Raw genomic sequence first — 17757 nt, 5'->3', positions numbered from 1 at the left:
TACATCTCTATGACTGTATGACATGAAAATGTATAAGATTATGAGTAGTGAAGAGGATAAGACCATAAGACATAGGAGCGGAAGTAAGGCCATTCGGCCCATCGAGTCCACTCTGCCATTCAATCATGGCTGATGGGCATTTCAACTCCACTTACCCGCATTCTCCCCGTAGCCCTTAAGGATGCAAGGAGACTTCAAGATGATTCAGACAAGTTAAGTGGATGGGCAAACACATGGCAGGTGCAGTACAACATGGTAAATGTGAAGTTATGCACATTAGTTTTAAAATGGTGATTTATTGAGAACTGTGGATATACAAAGGCATCTGAGTGCCCTTGCAGAAGGGTCATTGAAATTAGACAGGTAGGTACAGTAAGCAATTAGGAAGGCAAATGGAGAGTTGGATTTGATTGCAAGAGGATTTGAGTCCAGATGTAAGCGTGTCTTACTGCAGTTATACAGAACCATGGTGAGACACCATCTGGAGTGTTGTATGCAGTTTTGATCTCCCTACCTAAGAAAGGAAATATTTTTGCCATAGAGTGAGTGTAGTGGAGGTTCACTAGCCTGATAGCAGGGACGGCAGGACTGTCCTATGGAGGAGAGATTGGTTCAACTCCACCTGATTTCACTCGAGTTTCAAAGGATAAAGGGGTTCTGATTGAAACATAGAGTCATAGAGATGTACAGCATGGAAACAGACCCTTCAGTCCAACCCGTCCATGCCAACTTACACAGCTGTGGGCGGCACGGTGGCACAGTGGTTAGCACTGCTGCCTCACAGCGCCAGAGACCCGGGTTCAATTCCCGCCTCAGGCGACTCACTGTGTGGAGTTTGCACATTCTCCCCGTGTCTGCGTGGGTTTCCTCCGGGTGCTCCGGTTTCCTCCCACAGTCCAAAGATGTGCAGCTCAGGTGAATTGGCCATGCTAAATTGCCCATAGTGTTAGGTAGGGGAATGGGTGGGTTATGCTTCGGTGGGTCGGTGTGGACTTGTTGGGCCGAAGGGCCTGTTTCCAAACTGTAATATAATCTAATCTCAGCTGAACAATCTAGATGCAGAGAGGATATTTTTCTTGATTGGGCATTCTACATACAGAGGGCACACAGATCAAGATATAAGGAAAGCCATTCAGGACTGAGATGAGAAATCATTTCTTCAATCAAAGGTTAGTGAACCTGTGGAATTATCCACCACTGAAGGATGTGGTGGCCAAGTTACTGAATATATTCAAGAAACAGATAGGTACAATTTTATATTTAAAAAGCATCAAAAGGGTATGGGGAGAAAGAAAAAAGATGGCATTGAGATACAGGCTCAGCTGAATGGAGGAGCAGGCTCAAAGGGCCGATTGGCCTAATCCTGCTCCTAGTTTCTATGCATCTGATCACCTCAGTACAGGAAAAATGTAATCACACAAGAGAGGGTGCAAAAGAGACTTAAGGGAATTTACCAGCTTTGGAACATTTTTGCCATAAAGGAAAGATTACTCAGGCTGAGGTTACATTCTTTGGAATAGAGGAAACATAGGTGACAATTTAATTGATGTGTGTGAAATTATGAGAAACTAGATAAAAGTTCATTGGAAGGACTGAATGCCTCAAGCAGATAGGTCAATAACAATGATGCACCAATTTACAAAAGTTGACAGGAGTTGAGGAGACTTGAGGGGAAGTTTTGAGGATGGTGCAGTATTTGGAAACAGAGGAAACCTGAAAAAAAACTGGCGTGTTTACTTCTAGTGCAAAACATACAGGACTCCAAAGTGAGTTTAGGCTGAACGGCTCTTTTCTTTGGCTATTACAAAAATGATGGGCCGACTGGCCTCTTTCTCTGTCTGTAATTTTTCAATGTTTCACATTAATGTCCACAAACCCAGCTGAGAAGACCTAAGTAGTCAGTACAGAGATAGGGGGAAAAAATGGGGAAACAGTTCTCTGAACATTATTCCAGAAAATGATTTTTCTATGAAAGCATCAAGACAATATAATTCAATTAATATTCAAAATAGACAAGCACAGACTTTCTGCTTCTCTTCTATACCCAGATTCTCCACTGCTCAAGATCATGGCACTAAACTGAAAATGATAATCTCTCATCTACTGAGAGACAACTTACAATTCATACAGGTCCATTGCTCACAAAACAATTTTAAAAGTGATTCAGTGTACTGTACCACTGAAACAGCACCTGTACTTTAGTACTTTCACAGGAAACAGAAAGCACATGGCTGTGTGGAATTAGAATTAAATCTGTCTGCACTCAAGCAAATGGCCTTTAGCAACATGTTCTAAACAGAATTAAACTCCATGTACACTGTCTGTTAATGATTTTAAACATTCTGTATTCCCTCTCTTGGTGCCTCTTGGGTCTTCCTGTTTGCTTTAAACTATACAGCTTCTGGCAACAAGGAATAGGAAGTGCAAGTCTATCAAATCAGAACAGGAAATTTGCCTCCAAAAACAGAAACATACTAGATCAATGCCAGTGTACGCATTGTAAATAAGTTATTAAATGCCTAATGCAAAGTTCTCTCTATTTGCTTCCAAGAAATATTTAGAATAATAATGTGACTGGGACAAATGTAGCAAGCTATCAAATTTCAAAACATCCCAACAATGGATTAATTATTTAAGTTAAGTTATCTTTCACTCACAAGTACCAATCAATTTGCACTGCGATGTCTATTTCCTTACAAAGTACTAATACATACTACATGGGAGTGCAAGTAACTCAGTCCATCCAAGTAAGAACAAATAAAGGCAAAATAGTGCAGATGCTAGAAATCTGAAATAAACACAGAGAATGCTGGAGAAACTCAACAGGTTTGGCAGCATCTGTACAGAAAGAAACAGAGTTAATGTCTCAAGTCCAGATAAATTCTTCTCCAGAACAGAGATTGTCTCTATTATTAAGTAGCAGTACTGTATAAAATGAGATAGCAAAAATGTTTTACTTACCTCCTGTTCCAAGGACCTTCAGTAGTTCAAAATTTTCTATCCCAACTTTTTCTGCATGCCCTGTTAAATTAGCTGCAAAACAACATAACTTTGTTAGTGATAACCTATTTTTAAACTCTGGTTTTTCTTTTATTTGAATTCTGTTACATTTCTTTCAATACTTTGACACTGTCTAGGTATTGATGAATGCTGCATTTAGGTTAGCTATCTCAAAACAAAGAAATTGGCCGGAAGAGCCAGAGATGGATTCTACTAATTCTATAGAATTCAAACTGCCATTAAATGGACACTTTAAACTGTAGCACAGGATTACAATTTGATAATGTGCAAACAGGTATCTCTGCTAACTGATCACAACTTCAAAGGAAAGTAATGAGCATAATAATATATTTTGATCCTTGGTGGTGTCATGTAATTTGGGTACTGAGCTTTCAAATATATTTTGGAAATCAAAACAGGTAAAGAGTGACTTGGCTCTAATTGGAATCTAACAGGAGGGCTAACTTGAACTATCTGAAAGCATAATTTTTCAGTTAGTTCAGACCCATGTATTAAAAATCATGGGGACAAACTATATTATATTTTAGTCACTATTCTCCTTAATGGTCCAAAGAGCAAAGATTTTGAGAATGATCAGTTCCAAAGACTTATTTCAATCAATCGTCCTCATATAAAATTATTTACTGCTTCTCTCTCAAGAAGGAGACTTGCTGAATGCCCCCAGCAACTTTCATTATTGTTTCACTAATCCTTCCATTGGTCAGTCCTCTTAATCTGATCTGGCTCAGAGCCTGACATCACGTTTTCCATACTAGGTAGGGCTGCTCCAAAGACCTATCTAATTAGTTCATTGTCCATATTTCCCCCACCAATTGCTATGACTTCACAGGTATTTCATAATCCCTCTGACCTCAAATATGAATGAACGATTTTTATTTTACAATGAGAACAACAACAAAATACAGTGAAAAGTTTTTCCACTGTCTCCACGAGCCCTCACCATTTTGAATAGTTTTAATAAAAAGTAAAGTATAGCTTAAAGAGAGTCCATCAGTCCTGAGCCAGCTCATCATCAACAACAATGTCTTCACCGTCATCCCTCCTCCACTGCTAGGCCACCATCTACACTGGAGAAAGTGAGGACTGCAGATGCTGGAGATCCTGAAGAAGGGCTTATGCCCGAAATGTCGATTCTCCTGTTCCTTGGATGCTGCTTGACCTGCTGCACTTTTCCAGCAACACATTTTCAGCACCATCTACACTGGACCCAACAATGTTGAAACTGCCACTCTTCTGGCGCCATCTTTTGCCACTGGTCCGATTTTCCTCTGCCATGGTCTCGCCACCACCTGCATTGGGCCCTCTAATGTCTGAGTCACATCACTCACTGTTGGGCCCACCTAATCGACGTCACTGTGATGCCCTCCGTCACTGCTTTGCCATCGTCAGCATCAGACCCAATCCATGATGAAGTCGCCAATCCTCAGGTACCACATTTCATCACTGAGCCTACTTCGCCGACACTGATGTAGTAGTCGGTGATTCCAATGCCAGGTCCCATGCTAGCCCCAAAAAAGTAAGTAAGGGCTCACTCGAGTCCACACTGGCCTCACTTGCTATCCATGAGGTTCACGCTGGACCCATTCCCATATAGCAAGTTGTAAGTGTACTTGACAATAAAGCTCATATTGTTTCTAAGGTAGCAATTTAAGGAAGATATTTCTGCATTTCTAAAAATGGATTAGGGGTTTTAAGCTAATTTGGGTCTGGGACAAAACCCCATGGTATCAGACTGAAAAAAAATGGCATTGATATAAGAGAATGGATCATCCAGATTAAACAGATGTATCAATGCCTACAGGCTGCACTTTTTTAAAAGCTTACAAATTCACTGCTTAAATCAACACTTTGAAACACAGCTCATTCCCAAGAGGCATGATTAAAACTCACCAAAGGTGATATATTTAGAATTGCACCAATTCAGGTCACGTACAATTTAACTTTATATTAAATCAAGTCGGAAATCTTGCTGGATTTTATTCTATAAATAATTCAGCTGTCTTATGATATGCTGGGGCATGGCTCAGCAGTAGACAGTGGTTCAAAAAATATCAAAACTGCTCATCATTACTGCTGTACCCCAAGAATTACATTTTCTTTACTTACATTTGTATATAGGAGCTGAACTCACTGGTCAGTGGAAAATATTCAACTTTAAAGTAGGTTGCTGAAAAGAGAGATATATTGCTGCAGTATTTTCTCGCCTTGAACTCATCAGGCTAAATAAAAGAATCCTAAATTTCAAATAATCAGAATTTACAAAATAGAAGAAAAAGGATGTGGTCTGGTTGGAAAGTTGACGCTGAGTGGCCAAGGTGTCACTATGGCAAAAGTAATAGGGAAAGGCAGCCTTCCCAAACACCATACTAATTCAAACAATATGTAAGGCTTGAACACATCCATTTGTTTGAAAAGAATGGATCAGTGTATGTGAATGTACGTAACCTTTAGAAAGATTAAATAAGCCATTTGACTACTTTGATGATCATCTCGAATTGGTTGTTAGTGCAGCAATTAGCACATTGAGGATTGCTCAGCAATGCATCACGTCTAACACTGGATGTTTTGTGTTGGGCTTTGTAAGCGTGGGCTGATCGAGTAGGGTATGTACTCTGCTTATTATGAACAACTGAAGCAGTACACTGTTAAGTCAATCAGCCAATCACCTGATGTGCAACCTCCGTACCTGGCAGCACACCAGCACAGTTATATTCTTGCAACAACGTACACATTGGGATTTTTATAGCTTCGCATGCTAGAAAATTGCTTTATCAGGGAACATGTAAATAGGATCCTCAACACTTTACAAGCGTTTTGGTGAAATCCTCAAATACAATGGCTATCCTGGCCAGAACATTGTTCACTGTGCATTACGCGAATTCATAAATGGGTCAAAGGGCCACTTTTAATGCAAGTTAATGATGAAGTTAATAAGTCATTGGCTACCTCTTTATCAAAATGTACAGCTGAAAATTACTTGCTAGGGAGAAAATGTATACCCAAATTCAGAACAGTAATAGCAAGGTAAAGGTGTTATCCAGCAACAGCTTAACTGTACAAATTAGGAAAGATCCAAAATGTAATCCCTTGATGGATGCTTAGAGTCACCTGATTCAGATGTGATATAGTACAGGAGATCAATTGAGAGCTTAGTGGCATGCTATTTGATAACAATCTTTCCCTCAATGCCAGCAAAACAGAGGAGCTGATCCTTGACCTCAGGAAGTGGACTGGAGGATACCCTCCTGTCTGTACCAATAGTGCGGAGGTGAAGATGGTTGAAAGCTTCAAGTTCCTAGGAGTAAATATGACCAACAATCTGTCTTGATCTATCCATGTAGAAGCTATGGTCAAAAAGCACACTAACACCTCTACTTGCTCAGAAGGCTAAGAAAATCTGGTATATCCAAAATGACTCTTACCAATTTTTATAGATACACCATAGAATGTATCCTATTTAGATGCATCACAGCTTGGTATGACAACTGCTCTATCCAAGATTGCAAGAAATTACAGAGTTGTGAACGTAGCCCAGTCCATCACACAAACCAGCCTTCCATCCACTGACGCCATCTATACTTTCTGCTGCCTTGGGGAAGCAGCCAATATAATCAAAGACCCTTCCATTCCATTACTCTCTTCCACCCTCGACCATCAGACAGAAAATACATAAGTTTTAAAGTACATACCAACAAATTTAAGAACAGCTTCTTCCCTGCTGTTAACAAACTTATGAACAGCCCTCTTAAATATTAAAATTGATCTTTCTCTGCACCTTCTCTGTAGCTAAAGCACTATATTCCACATTCTGTTCTATTGCCCTGATGTATCTGTGCAATGTATGATTGCCAGGATAGCAAGCAAAATAGTTTTCATCATATCTCGATAAATGTGACACTAATAAATCAAATCAAATTAAAACTAGAGTTGCTATAGTGGTCTGCTGTACTCAGTGAATAATTGTAAAAGAAAATGAATGGCAGTAGACTTACTTTTATATTAATCAACTAATATTTGTTATGTTAAAATAAGTACATACAAGTTGCCCTTTATAATGGGCCAGTATTGCTTGAACAGAGATATTGTGGCACCACTATTATTTAGATTTTTTTCCAGCATTCTTCAGCTCAAATATAATTTTCAACGTAACTTTTTTGGAAGTGTGCACTGGTAATGTGGAAAAGAGGACATCCGAGACCTTGCTCAATTATGGTTCCGACAGAGTATCTAGTTATCTCAACACAGGATGAAAAAAAAGTGAAATCAAAGAAAAACAGGGTGAATTAGAGTCAAATTAGATGCAGAAAGAGAAACGAAGGGAAGACACACTGGACTAAGAAATATGAAAAAAAAATTAAATTTGTAAATCACTAACAACTTATTGCATGCAGAAATTGCTTCCTGTCTAGGTCAATCAGGTAAATAGCATTGTATCAACAAATATTACTTTATTAGAAGAGCTCTTACCCTGTCATGAGGTTTAACTTTCTTGGTGATTTAAGTAAGCAACTAATGCAAAAATATCTTGTAAGTATCAGGGATAGTATTGGTAAGCTGTCATGCCTGGCAGGGAAATGATGGAGCAGTATAAATCAAGAAGTTCTGGAGTTTTGCAAATCAAAGTTCATCTTTTAAGTCCCTGAAAAGAGTGATCAATTTGCATATCATCAATGTGCATTGTTGATGTAGCATTATTTCTCAGCAAGAGTTGGTCCTAGACAGGGTAGATGCAGAAAGGATGTTCTCGATTATAAACAATCCAGAACCAGGGTTCACAGTCAATGGATAAGGGGTAAATCTTTTAGTGTTGCTGTGTACTGCTGTATATTTAACTGCACACTGTACAGGGAGCAGTGAGCAAGATCAGGACTCTGAGGAAAGTAATCAGCCAAGACCCTGTTAAGGCCCTCACAGAGACTAGAGGGGGACCTGAGTGGGACTGACACATAAACAAGAAGACAATTTTTCTAGTCTATACTTAAATAGGGGTAAGGGTAAAATAAAAGCAAAAGCCTAAATTATATTTAGTTCAGGTCTTTGATGTGCACATTCTGCAGTATGTGGGCAACCCCAGATGCTCCTGGCAGTCTGGATGACCATGTGTGCTCATTGTACCTCCAGCTGAAGCAATTCAAGCTCTGGATTTTGGAAATTGAGTGGCAAATGGAGGCACATAGTGTATTCACAAGGCTCATGGGTTTACGGATTGCATGTTTCAGAACACAGTCACTCTACAGCTTAAGAAAGTGCAGGCTGAGAGGAAATAAGTGACATAAAAGCCAGAAGAAGAGGACCAGGCAGACAGTGAGGGAAACCTGCAGTCCCATTTCTGGGGAGGGGTTCATGAAATCAAGAGCTGAGGATGCTAGAAGTCTGAAACACAAACAGAAATTGCTGGAAAAACTCACCAGAATAAGAATAAGCAACTATGTGGAGAAAACAGAGTTAATGTTTCTAAGGACTTGCTGAGGACACGTGAAGTTTCGCCAGCAATTTTGATTTCTAGGGGGAATGGGACATGAACAACTTGAACATGTTACACCTGAACAGGAGCAGGAATAACATCCTAGCCAGGAATTCTGCTAGTGCTACTGGAGCAGATTAAAACTACACTGGCATGGGAATGGATCTTGACAAGTCATTGAGAGTAGAGACAAGTTGAGCTGGAATTAAAAGTTAAAACACAAATGAGTGACTCTGGAAGGCAGGGACACATAAACCAGATAAGAAAGAAGTGAGTTTAGCACATTATATGAAATACATTTAATGCAAGGAGCCTGAGGAATAACAGAGGTGAGCTGCGGGCACAACGAGGCGTGAGCGAGTATGATATAGTTATGACTGATACTTGGATGAAAGGTGCGCAGAATTAGCAGCTCAACATTCCTGATTAGAGGTTATAGACAAGTCAAAGAGGGGGTAGAAAAGGAGGGGGTTCATAATATTAATCAAGGAATTGATTATAATAGTGAGGAGTGAAGAATCATCAAACCAAGGCGTATGGGTAGAAGTAAAAACACAAACATGCTATTTTGTGTCTACCCTAGGCTGCCAATCAAACGTCTGAGCAGTGTAAGAATAAGGCAGTAACAGTAAGGGATTTTAACTACCCAAATACATAGTGGGAGATAGTGGTGTGTTGGTAAGTCACTAAGCTAGTAACCCAAAGATTGATGCTAATGCCCTGAGGAATATGAGTTCCAATCCCACCACAACAGGCGATACTGAAATTTAAATTCAATTAAAAAATCTTCTATTCTAAGCTAACGTCAACAGTGGTGACTATGAAATTATCAAATGAAGCAAGCAATTAGGATTAGTTATTATTCCATTAGCTTTTACTGCAAGAGGATTTGAGTACAGGAGTAGATGGAATTGAGGTTCACAAGGAGAAGGTGTTAGCAATTCAATAAAGTGTAAAAATAGATAAGTCCCCTAGGCTGGATGGGATTTATTTGAGGATTCTCTGGGAAGCCAGGGAGGAGATTGCTGAGCCTTTGGCTTTGATCTTTATATCGGCATTGTTGACAGGAATAATGCCAGAAGACTGGAGGATAGCAAATGTTGTCCCCTTCTTCAAGAAGGGTTGTAGAGACAACCCTGGAAATTATAGACCTGTGAGCCTTATTTGGATTGTGGGTAAAGTGTTGGAAAGGGCTATAAAAGAGTTAGGATTTATAATCATCTGGAAAGGAATAAGTTGACTAGGGTTAGACTACATGGTTTTGTGAAGGGTAGGCCGTGCCTCACAAACCTTATTGAGTTCTTTGAGAACGGGACCAAACAGTTGGATGAGGGTCAAGCAGTTGATGTGGTGTATATGGATTTCACTAAGGCATTTGATAAGGTTCCCCATGGTAGGCTACTGCACAAAATATGGAGGCATGGGATTGATAGTGATTTAGCAGTTTGAATCAGAAATTGGCTAGCTGAAAGAAGACATAGGGTGGTGGTTGATAGGAAATGTTCATCCTGGAGTTCAGTTACTAGTGATGTACTGCAAGAATCTGTTTTGGGGCCACTGCTGTTTGTCATTTTTATAAATGACTTGGATGAGGGCATAGAAGGATGGGTTAGTAAATTTGCGGATGACACTAAGGTCAATAGAGTTGTGGATGGTGATGAAGGATGTTGCAGGTTAGAGAGAGACATAGATATAAGATGCAGAGCTGGGTTGAAAGGTGGCAAATGGAGTTTAATGTAGAAAAGTGTGAGGTGATTCACTTTGGAAGGAGTAACAGGAATGCAGAATACTGACTATTAGTAAGATTCTTAGTAGTATAGATGAGCAGAGAGATTTTGGTGTCCAAGTACATAGATCCTTGAAAGTTGTCACCCAGGTTGGTAGGGTTGTTAAGAAGGCATACGGTATGTTAACTTTTATTGGTAGAGGGATTGAGTTTCAGAACCATGAGATCATGCTGCAGCTGTACAAAACTCTGGTGCAGCCGCACATAGACTATTGCATACAGTTCTGGTCACTGCACCATAGGAAGAATGTGGAAACTTTGGACCTTGAAAAGGGTTCAGAGAAGATTTACTAGGATGTTACCTGGTATGGAGGATAGGTCTTAAGAGGAAAGGCTGAGGGACTTGTGACTGTTTTCGTAAGAGAGAAGGTTGAGCGATGACTTAATTGAGACATGTAAGATAATCAGAGGGTTAGCACGAGGGGATGTAGCTTTAAATTGAGGGGTGATAGATATAGGACTGATGTCAGAGCTAGTGTTTTTACTCAGAGAATAGCAGGGGCGTGGAACGCACTGCCTGTAATAGTAATAGACTTGTCAACATTACGGGCATTTAAATGGTCATTGGATCGGCATATGGACGAGAATGAAATAGTGTAGGTGGGCTTCAGATTGGTTTCACAGATCGGTGCAATATCGAGAGCCAAAGGGCCTGCACTGCGCAGTAATGTTCTATCTTCTATGAGTACTGAAGTCATGCTTCAATTGTATACGAGGTTGGTTAGTTTGTTCTTGGAGTACTGCGCAGTGTTGATTTACTCAGCTTAGGATCGATATTACTGCCATAGACAGAATGCAAAAATGATTCACCAGATTTGCTCCCAAGATACCAAGACTGTCCTACGAAGAGAGACTGACCTTTAAGAGTTTCGAAGAAAAGGTGATCATATTGAGACACATAAAAATACTTAAAAAGGGATAGATTTTTTAAAAAAAAACTCACTCACAGGATGTGGTATTGCGGTCTAGGCCATGCATTTACTGACCATGCCTCATTGAGAAGATATTGATGGCAACACTTTTTGAACCATTGCAGTCAACTTGGAGTAGGTACACCCATAAGGGCAGAAGGAAGTTTCAGGACTTTAATACAACAACACTGAAGGAATGGCAATATATTTCCAACTCTGGATGCTGAGTGGCTTGGAAAGGAATTTGCAGGTGGTGGTGCTCCCACATTTCTGCAGCTCTTGTCCACCCAAACAGTAATGGTCATGGGTTTGGAAGGTACTGTCTTAGTACCCTCAGTTATTTTCTCCATACATCTTAAAGACGATGCACACTGCTGCTCCCGAGAATCAGTGGTGGAGGAACTGAACGTATGTGGTTGCAATGTCAATCAAGCAGTCTGCTTAGTTCTAATTTGGAGGTGCCAGTGTTGGACTGGGGTGTACAAAATTAAAAATCACACAACACCAGCTTATAGTCCAACAGATTTATTTGGAAGCACTAGCTTTCGGAGCGCTGCTCCTTCATCAGGTGGTTTTGGACTATCAGATCGTAAGACACAGAATTTATAGCAAAAGTTTACAGTGTGATGCAACTGAAATTATATATTGAAAAAGACCAGGTGGAGGAACTGAACATATGTGGTTGCAGTGTTAATCAAGCAGTCTGCTTAGTTCTAATTTGGAGGCGTGTGAGTTAGTTAGTGAGTGAGTTCATCACCGCAGGATTCCTAGCCTCTGATCCACTCTTGTAGCCCAGTACTTATATAGTTAGTCCAGTTCAGTTTCTGGTAATCCCCAGGATGTCGAGACTGCTGCATTTATCAATGGTGATACCACTGACTATCAAGGACAGTGCCTAGATTCTTGCTTGTTGGAAATAGTCATTACTTGGCAATTCAGTGGTATCTTCTTTTGATTTGTCATCCCAAGCTTGGATATTGTTCAGATCTAATTGCATTTAGGCACAGATTGCTTTGGTATCGGAGGAATTGCAAATGGTGCTAAACATTCTGCAGTAATCAGTGAACATGCCCACTTCTAACCTTATGTAGATGGGCAGGAGGCTGGAAGAACACAGCAAACCAGGCAGCATCAGGAAGTGACAGAGGGAAGGACATTGATGAAGCAATGTCCTGTTGCTGAGATGACTGACCAGAACATTACAATTATCTTCCTTTGCACTAGGCATGACTCCAACCACTAGAAAAGAGTTTTCCACAGATTCCCATTGACTCCAGTTTTGATAGAGCTCCTTGATGCCAAACTTAGTCAAATTTCAAGGGCAGTCACTCTCACCCAATCTCTGGAATTTAGCTCTTTTGTCCAAATTTGGACAAAGGCTGTAAAAAAATCAGGAGCTGAGTGGCCCTGGTGAATCATAAACTGAGTATAAGTGAGCAGACAATTGCTACTTGACAACAGTGTTGATGACATCTTCCATCACTTTACAATGATCAACAGTGATAGAGTCATAGAGATGTACAGCATGGAAACAGACCCTTCGGTCCAACTTGATCATGCCAACAAGATATCCTAACCTCATCTAGTCCCATTTGCCCGCACTTGGCCCATATCCTGCTAAACCCTTCCTATTCATATACCTATCCAGATGCCTTTTAAATGTTGTAATTGTACCAGCTTCCAGCACTTCCTCTGGCAGCTCATCCCATACATGCACCACCTTCTGCGTGAAAAGACTGCCCCTTAAGTCCCTTTTATTTCTGATTGGATGCTAATGGCTAGTTTGGATTTGTTCGGCTTTTAGTGTGCAGGACATACCTGGACAATTTTTCAAATGGTCAGGCAGATACCAGTGTTGTAGCTGTTCTGGAACAACTTGGTTCGCAGAGTAGCAAGTTCTAGAGCACAGATCTTCAGCACTATTGCTGAATGTTGTCAGGGTTCACTGCCCCGCAGTATCCAGTGACGCCAATTGTTCCTTGATATCATATGGAGTGAATCAAATTGGCTGAAGATTGGTATCTGTGATACTGGGGACTTCAGGAGGAGCCAAAGACAGATTATCCACTTGGTATTTTCAGCTGAAGACTGTGGTGAATGCTTCAGCCTTACCTTTTACACTCATGTTCTAAGCTCCCCTATCAATGAGATAGGCATTTGTGGTGTCTCTTCTTCCAGCGAGTTGTTTAATTGTTTACTCTCAATCACAACTAGATGTGGCAGGACTAGAGCCTTGATCTGATCCATTGATCATGGAATCACTTAGCTCTATCACTTAGATTAGATTACTTACAGTGTGGAAACAGGCCCTTCGGCCTAACAAGTCCACACCGACCCGCCGAAGCGCAACCCACCCGTACTCCTACATTTACCCCTCACCTAACACTATGAGCAATTTAGCATGGCCAATTCACCTGACCTGCACATCTTTGGACTGTGGGGGGAAACCAGAGCACCCGGAGGAAACCCACGCAGACTTGGGGAGAACGTGCAAATTCCACACAGTCCGTCGCCTGAGGCGGGAATTGAACCCGGGTCTCTGGCGCTGTGAGTGGTGACAAGGATACAGATGATCCTGCTGAAACTTGCTTGTAATAGTCATCTTTTGAGTTGGGGTAAGCATTTCTTACATCATGCCTTTGTTTGTGAAGCTTGATTTGTTTGACCTTGCTGTCGAGGATTGGGCCCAGTATGTGGAAAGAATGTGTTATCTTTTCCAGGCAGCCAACATTGTGGCAGACAAAAAATGGTTAATTCACCTGACAACCCGAGGAGCTGCAGCATTTTCTGTCATCAGGAGTCTAACCTTCCCCAAGGTACCAGTTACTAAAACCCAGATATAGTGAAAGAATATTATGACCACAAAAGTCTCCCCTAATTGTGAGACACTGTCTGAGTGTAGTGGAATACTCCCCATTTGTCTGGATGACTGCAGCACCAACACTCAAGAAGCTTGACACCATCCAGGACAAAGCAGCTCATTCAAAAGGCACTATATCCACGAATAAACATTCAGTCCCTCCACCATCAGTGTACAACATCTACAAGATTCACTGCAGAAATTTATCAAGGGTCCTTAGAAACTTCCAAAGGCGTAATCCAAAGCCATAGTCATGGACATTCCAAAGGACAAAGACAAGAGTAAGGACACCAGAACATGGAAATACCATTATCTGTAATTTGCACTGCAAGCCATTCACCATCTTAATTTGGAAATATATCAGCTTCATGGTCAATGGGTCAAAATCGTGGAACTCTCTCCCAAACTAGACTGGGTGTCCACTCACGCCAAAAAATGCAGGGGTTCAAGACAAATATTCTTTGTCACTTTCTCAAGGGCAAAAAGAGATAGACAATAAATACTGGCATAGCCTTTTGTCAGGCACAGGTGGCTTGTGCTGCTCATTGAGTTCTTTTTTGACCAAAATAATTTTTTGCTGAATTATCTATTTAAATGTCTGCCTCTGCTCATCTATGTATGCCCCTCTTAGACATTCTTCCCAGTCCGCTTTAGCTAACCTTTTCTTCATTCTTCATTAACTGTTATCATTGAAATTGATGAGACTGGTTTGAGACAAGAGTTGCTCTCCTTCAACTGGAATTTGAATTTCTACCATCTTAGGATCACTACCTCTAGAGGAACCCTAACTACAAGATCTCTTATTAATCCTACCTGATTACATAGTATTAGATCCAAAACAGCCTGTCCCATGTGGGTTCTACAATGTAGTACTTTAAGAAACAATCCCTGATTCACTCTACTAATTCATTTGCTATGTTACCCTTGTCCATATGATTTGTCCAGTCAATATGCACATTAAAATCGCCCATGGCAATTATCGTACCCTTCTTATGTGCCTCCATTATTTCCTGATTTGTTGTATGGTGAGGAAACTCTTTGGTATCAACAGATGACTGTCACCCATAACTTATTTCACTTGTTATGTTTAATTTCCATCCAAAAGGCATGGATCAAATGCATCCAGTTCATTACTCTCCACCACACTGGTACCTTCCTTCATTAGCAAAGCTACACCACCTCCTATCCTATTTTTGCTTTTTCTTCCACAATGCCAAATACCCTTGAATATTGAGTTTCCAGTCTTCATCACCCATTTCTTCTAAGCTTAGCTATCAAGTCATATTCATTTAGTTTTATTTGTGCCATCAACCCAGCTATTTTATTAGAAGTGCTACATATTTTCAGATATAAAGCCTTAAACTCTGACTTTTTACCATTAATACTTGGGTTCTAACTTCTACTGCTTTCTTCTGCATATATTTTCTTCCCCCTCCTGTCACACTTTGATTGTGGTTCGTCTCTTCACTACCCTGTACCTCTGCTCTCTTTTATTTTTGACTTTTTGAAACTTTCCTTCAATTGAACCCACCCCTGCACTAATTAGTTTAAAGCCCTGCCTACAACCTAGTTATATGATTCACATTTGAGCATGTTTCAAATGAAGTCTGTTCCAAATGAGCAGCTTTCTTTTCCAGCGCTGGTGGCCCAGTGCCCCAGAAATTGGAACGCATTTTGCCCACATCAATCTTTGAGTCACATATTTACCTCTCTAACCTTATTTACCTCAGGCCAATTTACACACATATCAAGTAGTAATTGGGAGATTACTCTCTTTGTGGTTCTGCTTTTTAATTTTAGCTCAGAGCTGTTTGTAATCCTTCAGCAGACCCTCTTTTCTAGTCCTATCCATATCATTGGTACCAACATGGATTATGACAACTGATCCTTCCTCTCCCACTCCAAGTTTCTCACTAGCCGAGAAGAGATGCCTGAACCTTGGCAACAGGTAGGGAACACAATCTTTGGGATTTTGCTGCAGAAAACAGTATCTATTCCTCTAACAATGCTTTCTCTTGTCACTACTACAATTCTCTTGTCTCCCCCTAGTTGACCACCTTTCCATGTTCAGTTTGCTCATCATCCTTGCCCTTGTCCACAGGGAGGGAGAGCCTTGCACCTTTTGGACAGGTCACTGGCTGGGGATCCTCCAAAGCTAAAGTCTGGATTCTCATAACTGCCTCACTCAGCTACATACTCCTGTCCCTGGTTATGGACCAAATTTGATGTAATTAATCCAAGGGGTGTAACTGTCTCCTGAAACAGTGTCCATGTAGCTCTCACTCTTCCTGATGTGCCACAGAGTCTGCAGCTCAGAATCCAGCTCATTAACTCTTTGTCAAAGTCTGTCAGCTAATTGTCCATTATTTACCACATACTACAGCTGCAATACACCATCTGTCAGCACCTTATTCTATTTAATTACTTTGAACTTAAACATTTTTTAGGTGAATTTCGTTACTTAACTCTAATATTGTCTCGAGATTTAAACCACTTGGTCAATCAAAAAAGAGAGGGAAGAAAAACCCACCAATCGCTTACCTGTTTTCCTATGATGCAACATTTCAGTTCTGACAGGCAGAAACAGGTTGCAGGGAGTCTTAGTCACTGGCTTTATCTTCTGCTGCCACTGCCCTTCTTACAAAAGTGCACCCTTCTCATTATAACGTTGCTGCTCCCAGTCTCAATCACACAGTTTCAGAAGCACAAGATCCTCCTATCTCGCTCTTTTAAATTGAAATTCTAAAATTAGTGGCTTAGGTGAGGTTTGAACCCACGTCCATAAAGCACTAGACTGGACTTCTGCACTACTAATGCAGTGATATCATCATTATGCTGCTGTGTTTTTTGCATAGGAAGGCACTGTAGTAGATGAACCAATAAGCAGCAAGCAGATAAGAGACAGAAGTCTAACAGAAGAGTAGAGATTTCTTTTCACTTTAAAAAGTGGTGGTGTGGGTCTGGAACACACTTCCTGAAAGTGCAGTTGAGTCAGAAATATTCATAACATTTATGCAGTATTCAGATATTCACTTGTTTTACTATAGTCTTCAGGGGTATGAGCCAGAAAAAGAGATTAATTTTGTAATTTTTGTAATTGTTTGTAATTTTTATTAATGAATTGGATGAGGGGATTGAAGAATCGGTCAGCAAGTTTGCAGACGACACAAAGGTTGGAGGTGTCGTTGACAGTATAGAGGGCTGTTGTAGAGGGCTGTCAGCGGGACATTGACAGGATGCAGAGATGGGCTGAGAGGTGGCAGATGGAGTTCAACCTGGATAAATGCGAGGTGATGCACTTTGGAAGGTCAAATTTGAAAGCTGAGTACAGGATTAAGGATAGGATTCTTGGCAGTGTGGAGGAACAGAGGGATCTTGGTGTGCAGGTACATAGATCCCTTAAAATGGCCACCCAAGTGGACAGGGTTGTTAAGAAAGCATATGGTGTTTTGGCTTTCATTAACAGGGGGATTAAGTTTAAGAGTCATGAGATCTTGTTGCAGCTCTATAAAACTTGGGTTAGACCGCACTTGGAATACTGTGTCCAGTTCTGGTCACCCTATTATAGGAAAGATGTGGATGCTTTAGAGAGGGTTCAGAGGAGGTTTACCAGGATGCTGCCTGGAATGGAGGACTTATCTAACAAAGAGAGGTTGACTGAGCTCGGTCTCCTTTCAGTGGAAAAAAGAAGGAGGGCAGGGGACCTAATTGAGGT

At 40.7% G+C, this 17757-nt stretch overlaps 1 protein-coding gene across 6 annotated transcripts in view; it reads right to left on the bottom strand.

Moving 5' to 3' along the window:
* rps6ka5 (ribosomal protein S6 kinase, polypeptide 5) overlaps positions 1-17757 on the bottom strand; it is a 222500-nt gene that overhangs the window by 135555 nt on the left and 69188 nt on the right. For 4 of the 6 annotated variants that reach the window (XM_043696941.1, XM_043696946.1, XM_043696944.1 and 1 more), the window contains one exon: positions 2962-3033. In XM_043696941.1, coding sequence (XP_043552876.1) covers positions 2962-3033 — 72 coding nt within the window. Of the gene's footprint in view, positions 1-2961; positions 3034-5127; positions 5189-17757 lie in introns of all 6 variants that reach the window. The other 2 variants (XM_043696943.1, XM_043696942.1) reach the window with 1 other exon arrangement.

This window comes from Chiloscyllium plagiosum, chromosome 10 (genome assembly GCF_004010195.1).
Source record: "Chiloscyllium plagiosum isolate BGI_BamShark_2017 chromosome 10, ASM401019v2, whole genome shotgun sequence".
In the NCBI taxonomy this organism is placed as follows: Eukaryota; Metazoa; Chordata; class Chondrichthyes; order Orectolobiformes; family Hemiscylliidae; genus Chiloscyllium; species Chiloscyllium plagiosum.
The sequence above is the reverse complement of the archived record's forward strand: the minus strand, read 5'-3'. Positions and strand labels throughout refer to the sequence as shown.